General features: G+C 39.4%; 1 protein-coding gene across 11 annotated transcripts in view; it reads left to right on the top strand.

Annotated features, from left to right (window-relative positions):
* LOC131028707 (uncharacterized) overlaps window positions 1–14,590 on the top strand; it is a 148,113-nt gene that overhangs the window by 81,468 nt on the left and 52,055 nt on the right. For 8 of the 11 annotated variants that reach the window (XR_009102637.2, XR_009372039.1, XR_009372038.1 and 5 more), the window contains 2 exons: window positions 70–2,385; window positions 2,567–2,621. Coding sequence is in view for 6 of the 11 variants with exons in the window: in XM_057959039.2 (XP_057815022.2) it covers window positions 70–2,385; window positions 2,567–2,621 (2,371 nt within the window). In the remaining 5 variants the exon portion in view is untranslated. Of the gene's footprint in view, window positions 1–69; window positions 2,386–2,519; window positions 2,622–14,590 lie in introns of all 11 variants that reach the window. The other 3 variants (XR_009102638.2, XM_057959041.2, XM_057959044.2) reach the window with 2 other exon arrangements.

The raw sequence follows: 14,590 nt of genomic DNA, 5'->3' as shown, positions 1-14,590 counted from the left end.
CTTTGTGTGATTGATAGTGCAAGCCACATGTTAGAAGCTCCATATAAGTATCTCATGAGTAAATTGCAGGCTGGTGCAGCTCTGGAGGCTCTTGCAAAAGGTGCTGTGCGATTTTCTCGTCGCTTTACAGTCAGAGAACTTCGGGAACGGTGGCATGCTCTTCTTTATAACCCAGAAATATCAACAAAAGCAGCTGCTAGCATGGTCGAGGTTGAGTTGTCTCATATGAGTTTTTCAAAACTGGCCCAGTCTAGCAAGTTGAATGGAAAAGATGATATTGCACAGAAACACAAATTGCAGAATGTTCGCAATCAATACTACCAAATGAGAAAGAGAATTGATGCAGAAAGAATTCCTCCTGTACAGGATTATTCTCTTTTCCCAAATGACGCTGTTGTTATTTGTACTGGGAACGCAAACGAAGTTGTGCAGGAAGAGAGGGCTGTGATGTATGAAGGGGGTCCTCTTGCAGTCAGTATTGAAGAAGCTGCTGTGGCACCGCCTTTTGGGCTTTCGGACGAATGTCTTGATATTGAAGATAAAGCCTTCAATCAAATGGTTAACTTTTTAGCTAGTGGGGGACTTGAAGGTGATGCAGGTGCTTTTTCTTCCACAAATATGGATTCCTTAGAAGTTAATCCTGCCCCCTTAAATCTTATTTCAAATGGTTGTTTTGACTTCTCAAGGCATGATCCATCTGTTATGCCAACTGTCACTGCCACAGATAGTGTCAACCTGTATATTTCTACTGAAAATATGCATCATTTGGTGGAAGACATGCCTCAAGAAGAAGTGCACAATTCAGTTAACATTCATGATAGATCATATATCATACAATCTAGTTTGCCCTTGGACACCATTACTGCTCCTATTATTAACAATGAACCTAATATGAACCCAGTTTCTTTAGTCAATTGTAATTCTGGCACTTTCCAGAGTATCGACACTAGATATAATAGAGCAGCAGGGTTTGAAAAAGCAGTTTCAGAAGAAAACATTGCTGCCTCAGGCATGTTGTCACAGGCAAGCATTGGAAATTGGGAAGGTGACCCTGCATTTTTAATGCCTTCTATGACTGTTGATATTAAGGACAATGCTGATGAAACAATTATAAGCACTGAATACGAGGGAACAAGTGGACCTAGAGAGTCCGTTGGAGATGGTCATGTGATGTTGAGCTCATTAGCTACTAAAGAGAAGCTCCTCATTTCAAGTAGCGGACTTGTCCAATCCTCATGTGGTAAGGTGCAGCATGAACCTCAACAGCAACCAGCTCCTAATTTTTTACCTAACTGCAGTGAAGGATCAAATATGTATGCATTACGAAATGGGCAGGAGCTTCTATGCAATTCAGAATATGTTATGTTAGGTACTCCTATGAAAGATGAATCACAAGTAGGACCTTCACAGAGTGCAGGCAATATGGCTCCGTGTTCAAACAACTCTGCAATGGAAATGACTGTTTGTTTGGAATCTAATGGCCTTGAAGTGGCATCCATACCTGCATTCACTTCACCTGTTAATGCACAAGCTGGTCAAGAATGGAGTCATGATGCAGTTAAGTCAGAAGATTTGACTTTAAATATTTATGCCAACTGTCAGCCACACTTATTTGTTCATGGACCTATGGATTGTGTATTGAACACAGAGGATACTAATGTGCCTGACAATGACGAATTCAATCCACTAGCATATCAGGAGCCTTCATCTATATCAAGTGTTATTCCGTCCAGTTATGTTGAGCAGACTACTGCGTGGGGATCTTTATCTATGCACGGCAACCTGGGTAACTCAATGCCTCTCTGTAAAGGATATCCTGTTGTCAAGGAAGAGCCTGAAACGGTAGAAACTCTTGTGCAGGCAGCTAATGAGTTGCAGCCCCTCAGTTTTAAAGATAAGGAGAGTAATATGCCTTCTTCAGATTATCAACAGGTTAAAATGGAGATTTTAGAATTCACTGCACCATCTGTAGTTTCTGAGGAAGTGGGTGCAAGTAAGAATGAATCTCATCCAGGGGTTCCATCTTCTAGTCTTCCTGTTGCCTTACAACAAGGGATCTCAACAGTACCTTTAATGTTAGAAAACTCTACTAATAATAAATTTAAGTTGTTATCCTCGGACAAATGCATTCATGCCCCCTTGCATGGTAATGATGGCTATGTAGACTTTGCAAGACCTTTACAGTTTGAAGGGGCACCTGCCATTCAAGATAATATAATGCAAGTCTCTCAAGTGGCATCCTTTATTCCTATTGATGATGGATTGAATGATTTTCAAGTGATGAGTTGTGAAGAAGCTGCTGCTGACCAATTTCCAGAGAATCAAGAGAATAATTTTTCAGACAGTGATGAAGAGCTGCCACATTTTTCTGATGTTGAAGCTATGGTGAGCTTGATCAAAATTTAGCACTTCTTTTCCTTATTTACTTTTTTGTTTATGTTTTCCCTAGACGGCTATTTGGGATTGTCACAGTTAGAATTATTTGCATTGAGCCTCATTTTTACTCGTCTAATGTTCAGTATTCTTCCACATGTCTTCTTTTCCTTAATTGGCACGCTGGATATAGATATTGGATATGGACCTGGATCCTGGTGATGATGAATCTTTTTCTTCAAGGACTGGTGAGTTATATTTCTTCTCTATATTAGTTATTGAAGGAGCATATAGAATCCATCATATTGTATGGTATTGACTATTAAGATTAAACAAATGAAAATTGATGGTTATCCAGGATTTGGTTTTTCTAAATGGAGCAATAAAAATTATTCAATTTTCTATACTTGAAATATATTTTTAATCATGGTAAATATTGGATTTTGATCAAAGAACTTTTAACATTAAAAAAATCTATAGGTCAATGTTTGTGAACAGGCTATTATACTAACAACATTTTACAGTTATTGAGTTGAAGATCTAAATTATGAGAATTAATTTGAAATCAAATTTTCACTCTTATTTGAGTCATGCAGTTCACGATCAGGTACCCAGGGAAAGGCAGGTAATCCTAGCAGCCTAAACATCTAAACATATTTCGACAGCAAGTACTAGGTGACAAACAACAAGAATATAACAGCACTTAGAAAATTATGAATTGTAACTCAATTACTCTGGCATTCTGCTTCATTATATCACTTTACACCTGAAGTAAGCACACAAGAGACCCAGAAACCAGAATCTCACAACTATAGGCATACAACCTAGCCAGGGATGCATAACAGATGTCTTTGTTTCATTCCAACTCTTTCCATGGTTTGACAGTCCCATGAGACCAGCTAGACAATACTCAGCTTCTATAATTCTTGAGTCCACAGCTAAGGGTGGAGATGTTACAATGCTGCACTCCTCTGTCCCTCTTTTGTATCGGTTCTCTTCTCTCTTTGTCACATGTATTTGGTTGGTTACGTAGAGGATACCAGTACCCAACAGGTACTATGCTATGGATAAATTATTACCTATGACCTACCTGCCTGGAATAAGTATTCTGATGATCTCTACAGTTTCCTTCCTCAATTTTCCTGATGCATATTCTTACCTTTCCTTAGATCCTTTATGGTAATGGAGTGATAGTCTTTTTTTTTTGGTCGGTAATAAGATTATTTTATTAATAGATCCGGGATTGAAACTGGCCTGAACCAGTGGTGGCTACAATTAGGGAGCCACCTCCCCAGGAACACCTCCACCCTCCAGCGGGGGGGCAATATAGACACTCCCAACCAAACCCTTCTTACCTTTCTTCCGTTCACCTCAATCCATCCATCTGCTTGAGCATTCTCCAGCAACTTCAGATTTTGGATCCCAGCACAATCCACTTTCTGAATAGCATGGTGCCCCTCCCTAAAATCTATAAAACAAGCTCCTTGAGAACCAGACTCATTCTCCAACTTCTGTTCAGCCACGGCTTCACCCTCCATCTTCTGCTCAGACGCACAGCCAACCTGTGTAGAGCTGCCAACCAAAAGAGAACCTCCTTTATTTGCACACCCCAAACCACCGACTACCCTTTGCATATTAATTGTTGGGTCCAAACCCTTATCACTGGAAAGATCCCCCATGATTGAGAGGGGGGGGGGGGGGGGGACGGATCGCCTACCACCTTATCCACCGTATAAAATTGCAGAGTAACCTCTTTCCACCAAGACATTGAACGCTTCACCCTAAGCCTAGTGCAAGAATCAACAGTATGTCCTGTCTTAAAACATCGCCTACATTTGAAAGGAATCCCTTCATAATCTACAGACTGAAGCTAGCTCCCTTTGGAGGATGTAATAGAAATTTCAGAAGGGAGGCCCATGGTAACATCCACCACAACCAACAGACGAGCGAAAGTAGTATGCAACAGATTTAAAGAGTCTTCATCCACCATTAAAAACGTACCTAAGGAGTTCCCGACAGCCTCAAAACAGGAGTCAAACCAATACTGCATTGGAAGGTTTGAAAGTCTGATCCAAAGAGGAGTCCGATCAAAGGACTCCGATTTAGGGTTGAAAGCCAGATGCCACGGTTTCAGCATCAACACGTGTTTGTCCTCCCAACTCCAATAACCACCGCCAACGACTTTGTTTCTGTCTACCACACTTTGGAAAACCACTACAAAAAAGCCACGAGCATGTGGGTAAATCTGAACATAATCCTCCACCAAGGGTTCCCAATTAACTGAGATCCATTTGTGTAAATCACCAAGACTCGGCCATCTGCCTATGAAGCGCCCAATAATCCCTAACTCTGAAAAAACCACTTCATTATGTTCAACTTCCTTCTCAACCTCCTCCGACAGAAAAACAGAAGTAGATTTGGCCGTGGGGACCAAAGCCATAGCAGAAAGGGCCGGGTTGCCCATTCCATGGGACACACCTCCCTGCGGAAAACGGGAAATCCTCTGGATCAACTCCCTCCCAACGCTTCCCCCCTCCCACCTGCCATTCTTGGAAATGGGCCAAGAGTTGGTTTGAAAACCAAAACTCTGACGCAAGCCATCAACCCGAGCATCTAAAGATGTTGGTTTCACGCTGCCGTAGAACCGCCAGTAGCCTCCACACCCAGTCGGGGGTTCGAGACCTACCTCCCTTCGCCATAGTCGCCCAGCTTCGGGCTGCATGACCAGGGGAAGAAGGAACCCTAGGCCACGGGGCGACTCGACACGACATCGCAGCTCTTCCGATAATAATAATAAAGATTTTTATTGTAATGAATTCGAAATGGAGTGATAGTCTTTAAAACTCCACAACCCCATATAATTGGATGGAATGTGTGTTTCTCCGAATAGTTTTCAGTTTTAGTGTCCAACTCAGTTCTCCTGTTGACCCGACTCAAAAAGACAGCAAAAGGGCCAAGATCCTCCTTTCAACCAAAGCAAAAGGATCTGCAAATACAAGAGTCAAGCCAAAATTTGATCAAACAGTATTTTCTGGTGAGCAGGATTTTGAGAACCCTGGATGCTTGTGCTTCATTAAGAAATGTAAGAACACTATTTTTTTTTTGTAGGAACACTAGATATTCTTTATAATAAGCTGAATGCATCCATATTAGTCTTTAGACCATAGTAATATTTGTGGAAAAAGAAATGCAAGAGGCTCAAAGAAACTTAAATTATGTCTGTGTAAAACAACAGAGAAAATTCTTTGCAAGAAGAAATTCTAAAGCTATAGAACTTGTTTGAATCAAAGGCAACTAATGTTAGGTAGAGAATGGGTCAACACTAACACACTGTCCAGAAAAGTTGGTTTTGATATGTATGGTTGATAAAAAGAGAGAATAGGATTTTGATGATTTGGAATTTTAAAGATATCATGGATGCATCCAATGGGAATTCATGGAAATCATTTCTATTTTCACTGCCAAATTTCCCACCATCTTTTCCTTGAAGAGCACACCAATATACTTTGGGTGTAGGGGTGGGGTGGGAGGTGAATCAGTATAATAGAAACTTCACAACTTATTAAACTTATCAGCAACTTAATGCAACAACAGGAACAGTCATGGGCAATAGCAAGAAATGCACAACACCCACGCAAGATAGAGAACACCAGGATTACGTGGAAACCCCTAAGGGGAAAACCACGGTGAGATAGTCTGCTTTGATCTATTGCCCAAATCTAGCCTCATAAAATATAGTGTAAATTTTACAATGGTTTTACTTTTGTAGGCACCAACCCACAGGAGACACCAATCCCCAAATACAAAACTTAGTAGCCACCAACCTACTGGAGACACCAATCCCCACAACTGAGCACCAACTTGGCAGAATAAGGAGGCACCAACCTCTATTATAATGAATCAAAAGAATGACAGAAAGCTCTGCCAGGAAGTTCTGCACCAATTAACCTTGCTTAGGCTGAATTATGCTTTGTCATTTTGATATGTACTGAGTGAATCAATCAACCTTCTGCTTTGCTCTTGCTCCACTACAAGAAATGAAGCATTTTACTTATCATAGTCACAGACACATTTTCACAGAATGAACACTATACACTAACTCTTCTAAAATTCAAAAGATAATCAATAAATAGTAATACCAATCTGTACACTTAGACAACACACCCATGTTGACCATGAACGATTACAACTGTTGCTGTAACATGTGAAGTTGACCCGAGAAAATATTATTAATTGCCTTTATGTTGGCTAGATCAGGTTTTGTAAATTCAAACTGTTATTGATTATTGCAAAATTTAAATTTTAGTCATCGATCTTGTCTCTTCGTGGGTAGATGAATGGTTATCATGCATAGACGAAGTTCAAATGAATTGTTAGAGCCGGCTATATTGTTGATTTTAAGGTAGTGCTCATTAACCACATGCAAACATCAGATCTGTTGCCTTCCCAACCATAAACGATAAGCTCTTATCATCACCCCCGAGCACGCTACATAAATTTCTCACCATCAATTGATCTTTTTGTACATGAATTCGATCTCTCCGATTATGATCGAACTTGCTGTCTCATCTTTGTTCCAAAGAGGGAAGACCACGTCCATATATATCCGTCGAAATGAGATATGCAAGAGTTGGCTCTCATCAAGGAGGCACGACCTTCATGAAGCATTGTATGCCTTAAAATGAGGGGTGGCGGACTTTGACAAAAAGTCAGCCCCTTTGAAACAAATCCGATAAGTCAAACTCGATAATGTATGTTTAATCATTAAACCTGATGATGCATATGTGACTTAATAAAGATATTGAAGGATTAATATAAGTTGATAGATTCATCAAATGTGTAAAGCCAATAGTCCATTCACACATTTGATCTTGCTGAGTCGGCCTGTAGGATTTCTACCGACGCTATATCATCAACACTCCCTCTTAGCTAGGGAGGAATCCTTCTTAATCTCTACAAGTCACATCACCTCATCGTGATGACTAACATAATGACTACACTCATGTGAATGAAAGAAGCTTCTCACCTTAGACCACGATGGCTACTCCCAGAGACGGTGAATACACACAAATGCTAAGTCATGGAGTCTCTCACATGACATCCACCATACCTACTCGCAGAGGGTGGAACAAGGGCTGGAACCTCAAACTTCTCTCACAGAGAAGAATGCACAACAAGGGGTGATACCTCAAACTTCTCTTCCAGAGAAGAATGCATAACAAGGGCTGATACCTCAAACTTCTCTCACAAGGAAGAATGCATAACAAGGGCTCATACCTCAAACTTCTCTCACAGAGAAGAATGCATAACAAGGGCTGAAACCTCAAACTTCTCTCACAGAGAAGAATGCATCTCCACCATGCCTACTCGTAGGGGGTGGATCCACCATACCTACTCGCAAAGGGTGGAACAAGGGCTTTCACCTCAAACTTCTCCTAGAGAAGAATGCATTAACAATGGATTGCAGCTTGAACTTCTCCTCACAGGGAAGAACTCATTAACAAGGGATTTCACCTCGAACTTCTCTCTCTTAGAGAAGAACTCATTAACAAGGGATTGCACCTAGAACTTCTCTCTCATAGAGAAGAACTCATTAACAAGGGATTGCACCTCGATCTTCTCTCTCTCGGAGAAGAACTCATTAACAAGGGCTTTCACCTCAAATTTCTCCATCACAGAGAAAAACGCAATAACCAAATCTTCATGATGGCGTGGCTCCCTCTGAAGCTGAAATGTCAGGCTCCCTCTAAAGCAAAAATATCAACCTTCTGACCTCTTCGTCCAAGGTTACTTCTGACGATATGTCAGACTCCCTCTGAATGCCAATTCTTCCTCTGTGAAGAAATGCAAGCAATTTTCCTTCCTTGAATAGAGATTTGTTAGTGCCCAAATCTTGGGTAGAGGGACCGCCAATGAAAAGCATAAGTCTGGCAGTAGTGCTAGGCACACAAGCCCCAACCAGCCCCGTGGCCATGTTGAGAGCAGTGCCATTGCAACGTGCAGCTCTTGCATCCGTTTGCGCCGCTCGCGGATCCTTCTGCAACTCTTCCAAAACCAAATTCAAAGTGAATTCACACTGGGAAGCTGACAACAAGAATCGGGCGATGCTCTGAGCAAAGAGGCCGTCCTTGACGTTGATTATATCGTCAGCAAACTTGTAGATAGCGTCAAGTGTTCTATCAATCTGCTGCCGCAAATTAGGAATTGGACCAATACTAGACTTACTGAGCCAATAATGCTCGACCATGCATCCGGATTGGCAATCGAACCAGCCTCAAGCTCTTCCAAGGCCTTAAAAGCGCTTTGAAACATGGGTTCCATCGCCACCACGAATTCATCCGTAAACCCATTTTGGCTGACATCGATATACAATTTGAGCTCCTTGTGGTGATAAAGCCCATCCAAGTACCGATTCCACAGGGCTGCAGGCTCCGTCTCTAGCCCTTTCTTCTTCTTCAAAGAATTTGTATCGAGCACAAAAACCTCTCCAGCCACAGTTGCCCGAGTTCAAGTCACAAGCCGACATCTTTTAGCACTGACAATGCCGAGCTTTGAAATCTTGGGCGAAATCGTGTGATTGGGCAGCAGGGAACTTTTTTTGCATAGGTTGCTGTCTGCGTTCTCCCACAGAACTTGAGACGCAAAGGATTTTGGGCCATCATACTTCTTCTCGAGGCCTGCAGAGACTCGATCCCCTGGTTGCCACCAGATTTGGTTAGATGCCTGACCGATGCCATTGTGAAGGGAAGAGGTCAGCGAGTGTAATCGCTGCATTATCCTCTGTAGTCGCCTTTCGATTTGGAAGAGATCTTAAATCTGCAATTGTTTCTGATTGAATTTCCCTTGAGAGCACAAGATCTACCTTGAAGCGGTTAGGCTCTATAGAAGGAACCCGTTCTGATACCATGTTGATTTTAAGGTAGTGCTCATTAACCATAGGCAAACATCAGATCTGTTGCCTTCCCAACCATAGACGATAAGCTCTTATCATCACCCCTGAGCACGCTACATAAATTTCTCACCATCAATTGATTTGTTTGTACATGAATTTGATCTCTCTAATTATGATCGAACTTGTTGTCTCATCTCTGTTCCAAAGAGGGAAGACCACGTCCATATATATCCGTCGAAAGGAGATATCCAAAAGTCAGCTCTCATCAAGGAGGCACGCCCTCATGAAGCATTGCATGCCTTCAAATGAGGGGTGGCGGACTTTAACCAAAAGTCGGCCCGTTTGAAACAAATCCAATAAGTCAAACTCGATAATGTATGTTTAATCATTAAACCTGATAATGCATATGTGACTTAATAAAGATATTAAATGATTAATATAAGTTGATATATTCATCAAATGTGTAAGGCCAATAGGCCATTCACACAATTGATCTTGCTGAGTCGGCCTGTAGGATTTCTACCGACGCTATATCATCACTATTTCTTTTCAAGCTTATCTCAGCTTAATTAGACAACCAATGAGCATACAACTGTATGCATCAACATTCTTTAATATGATAATAATTAATTGCCGCTACTAAGGTTTCTACCCTTTAAGGGTTTGAAAAAATACGTATTCATTGCTTGCAATTTTAGATTGTAAAAATGAATTATTTCTAACTCTGTTGTGTGTGTGAACAATTTCATATTGATTTTGCTATTGTTTTGTCTCTTTGCCTCCTTAAACAGGGACTCAAGCAAAGTGTAAAGCCCTGCAATATTAGCCTTGAATTAAGAACATCAAGGCCACGGTTAACTTAATACTATCCTCTTTTTAGTTAATAAACAAATAGCTGCTATTATGAGCTTATTCGACCTGTTTTCTCAGGTCATGAATGCACTTCTTTCAGTAACAAATTAATTAAGTTAAACTTCTTTCAATTTCCAAAATAACAATGGATTCATAGAACATAACTTGGCTCTATGCCTGCTAACTAAGTCATTATAGTTATATGCACCTTCTAATTTCCTTGAGCAAAGTTCCTCCACTTCACTTGTTCCATAACGCAGTCTTTTGTCTTTGGCTTCGTGAGAAACGATGTTTTTATTAACATACATATGCCTTGAGCCTTTAGAATGTCTTTCCATTCCCTTACTATGCTACTAACTTCAAAAACCCAACAATGATCTTAATTCCAAAACAGTTATATGTATTTCATTTCATTTCAACGAGTTTCAAATTCATTTCAATGGATTCTATTTGCTAATACATTGAATTCCATCACCCATGTTGCTGGGTTATATATATCTAAATCCACGATATTATGTGGCTTCCAATTATAAATGTTTGGCACCACCACACTTTTATAAATATGGCCAATATACATGTGGTTGCTCATACTTACATAAATATGGCCATCGACCAATATATAAATTGATCATGATTTAAAGAATGATTCATACGATACTCTTAGTATTACCACCATATAGTTGTTTGACTATGTACCACATTATTTTATATATATATATATATATATATATATATATATATATATATATATATATATATATATATATATATATATATATATATATATATATATATATATATATATATATATATATATATATATATATATATATATATATGCACACTCTTTATACTATACATACATAATCATTTATGTATTAAATGAATTGCATTTAAATTATAGTATAAGTTTGAAATGATTTATCAAGTCAATTTTTAATTTTGAACTTAGTTATACAAAGGCTTAAGTCAATGTCATGAGTTCTTAATATAGAAGGAATCCTAACAACTTAACTGGTAGTCTAGGGCTAACCAAACTAGGAACCTAGTTAGTGATTTCACAAACCTAGACTCAAATATCACATGACATGACCAATACTTGCAGGCTACAGAGACTCAGATGGCAACTCAACCATTCACCTTTTTACCTCCTCCACCTGATGATACTTCCCCTCCCTTTCCAGAGGACGATGAGTTTCTTGCAACCACTAGGTCATAAGGATGTAGTTAGCCCGAAATCGCAACAATCATTCTTAAATGTAGAAATATGATTAGATAGCAATACGAAACATCATTAATTGTCCAATGAAATCATTTATCATAAGAAATTCCAAAGCAATGTTTGATTAACTTAGATTAAATATCACATAATGATGCATATAAAACATAGCATAGTATCAATGAAAAAGAGGGATGTAATACTAAATGACAAGAAATTGACAACTTTTAGCAAAAACAATGAAATATAGAGCTAGAAATCAAAACAATAGTTCGGGTTTGGAAAAAGGATGTAGAAAGGAACCTATAGCTACAAACTAAGCTTGAAAATATTGAACACGGTTGTTGGACCCTAGTTTGAGCATGTCCACACACATAGAAAGTTGTAGATTCATAATTAGGAGGCCATGTAGGTCAGTTTCTTTGAAATACAACCAAAGTGTTGAACATAGTTGGAGGGCACCCTAGTCCAGGTGTTTTTTCCTATTAAAAACCTGAGAATGTTTGTCACTATTTTCTTTTCACACCTGCAACACTCTATATGGCTAGATTTGAACTTGTGCACATGAAAACATGGGAAAAGTGCTACGTTGTATAGGGGCTTGTCTAAGTCAAATCTTTTCCTTAGAAGGGCAAAGATTGAAACAATAATATATTGCCTTAGAAGATATGATACCCTTAGCTTAAAGTCTAAAACAGGGCTTGATGTTGCTTGAAAGATGTTAATGCATGTCGTCATCATGAAGGAACACATTGTGATTGATCATGATTGTTGAAACAAAGATGTGGACTTGAATGCTTGACTCCTTGATTACAGATCTATGCTCAATTGTGTTGCTTGTGCTCAATAGGAATTGAATTGTGTGACTTGATGTTTGAAATGAGAGAGGGAGTTCTATTTATAAGTAACTTACACCTTTTCAAATTTAGGTTCTAGGGAACGTCGACATTGGAAGATAGTTTACCACTGCTTACAAAGCCAACATTCACAATTCAAAGTTTGGGGATAAACTGCTTCGATAAGGGCGTTGGACACCCTAGTCCAAGATAAGGGTGTTGGGTGCCCCAGTATAGGGTGGGAGTGTTGGCATCCTAGTCCTAGTAGTTTGGGCTTGAACATAGGACGTGAATGCACCAAATTACCATAAACAATCTTGAAAATGAGCACAATCAGACGAATTAGATACACCTTAGGAACAACCACCAAAGTGGGTCCAAACTAAGTGTGAAATTGTAAAGGGGTATAATTTAGTATACTACATTTAGCCCCCACTTTAACAAGAGTGTCAACTGTTAGAATCTCTCATACCAATAGTGAACCAGAGGAAAACAGAGAGGGGGGGGGGGGTTTGAATCAGTTTTCCACAAGTTAAACAATTAATGCAGATTATAAACCATTTACCAGAGCACAATATAAATAGCACAGTGGAAGATAAAGCATGAAAGCACAAAACACACAACACCAATATTTTTGACGTGGAAAACCCGGTAAAGGGAAAAACCATGGTGGGAAACCCTACCCACAGTTAGATAATACTTCTGCAACAATATGTGAAATAATTACAATGGGGATTGCACTTGCAATCAAGCCAACCGCCTAGAGCTCACTGCTCATCACAAAAAAGAAGTCTCACTGACTTACATGAACATTAGACTACAATCCGGAGAAAATGAATTGTGAAGATAACATCTCCTAATGCTTGATACAGTTGCAGTTAAGCATAGATATCTGCCCTGCAACTCTAAATCCTTTACACCCTTCGTTGAATGATATATCTTTGTTCGCACAATTACCTCTCTTTGATAATGCAAACATAACCATACATACCATACCATCCACACCATACCCAATTACATGAATAAGTCGCCTATAAATACATATCATCAACCTTGATAACAAGGTCGACTAAACCCTAAACCCATAAATCATAATTACAAAAATTACATCACACGATACCACCAGACCAATATTAAGATTTACATTACATAGCATGCACCTAATACAAATTCCCAAACAATTATATCCGCCGGAAATTCCGCTAAGACCAATATCAACACATTTCACCAACCCGTAGAAACCCTCAGTGTAATAACACAGAATAACCAACCGTATCCAAATAGAATCACCAAATCATCACTCCAACCAATGTGAAGCCACCAAACAATTAGGACACGATCAAGAACACCTTCTACACATTAGGAACCATTTCAATAAGCCGGACCAAATTCACTTAACTATTTCATCGAATATCACCAACCGGTAAAGCCTACTGGTACCGAGAATATCAACTGGTAAACCAAAACATAAGCGATAGCTTCCGGAGCACCAAATCATGAACCAACTGAATGTGACAAGCATATAACCAACCTGAATAACCATCCAAAACTAAAACCAACGATCTGATGATACCATATCAAAATCAGGCCAAAACCAAGTCCAACCAGGACAACAACAACCAACTGGGTAAGAACCATATCCAACCGGAGCATGGTTTTGACATCAATGACAACACATAGTCACTATTTCCAACAATCTCCCCCTTTGGAATTGATGGAAATACTAAATGTGAAAAACATCCAAGTGCCAAGGAATGCCAACAATCTCCCCAAACAATCAAGAACCAACACAATATCTCTCCCCCCAAGATTATTTGTTTTTCACATGAATACTACCTCCCCCTTTGACATCAATGACAAAGGGTTGATGCCAAACCAAACAGCTGACTACTCCCTCTGAGCAGCAGCATCATCCCATCAACCCAGATCAGAAGATGTTTCTGATAAGCTCATCGGATTGATGCATCCCTACATCTCTAAGTCTTTGTCAGAGGGGTGGTGACTCCCAACTGATCTCTGAGATATTCAAAAGTATCTTTAGGCAATGGTTTTGTTAGAATATCTGTAATATGTTCCTTAGTAGGCACATAAACCAATCTGACTTCCTTTGCTTCAACCTCTTCCTTCAGAAATTATACCTTATAGAAATGTGTTTTGATTTGAAATGAAATACCAGATTCTTTGACATATCAATAGCAATAGTATTATCACAGTGAATAACAATAGGCTCATCATACCTTACCCTTATATCCTTCAACATTTGCTTCATCCATAAGATCTTAGTGCAATTTGTTGCAGCAGCTACATATTCAGCTTCAACAGTAGATAATGAAGTGCATGATTGTTTCTTGCTAAGCCATGAAACCAACTTCTTCCCAAGAAAGAATGCACCATTTGTAGTTCTCTTCATGTCATCAA

This window comes from Cryptomeria japonica, chromosome 1 (genome assembly GCF_030272615.1).
Source record: "Cryptomeria japonica chromosome 1, Sugi_1.0, whole genome shotgun sequence".
Lineage (NCBI taxonomy): Eukaryota > Viridiplantae > Streptophyta > Pinopsida > Cupressales > Cupressaceae > Cryptomeria > Cryptomeria japonica.
The sequence above is the reverse complement of the archived record's forward strand: the minus strand, read 5'-3'. Positions and strand labels throughout refer to the sequence as shown.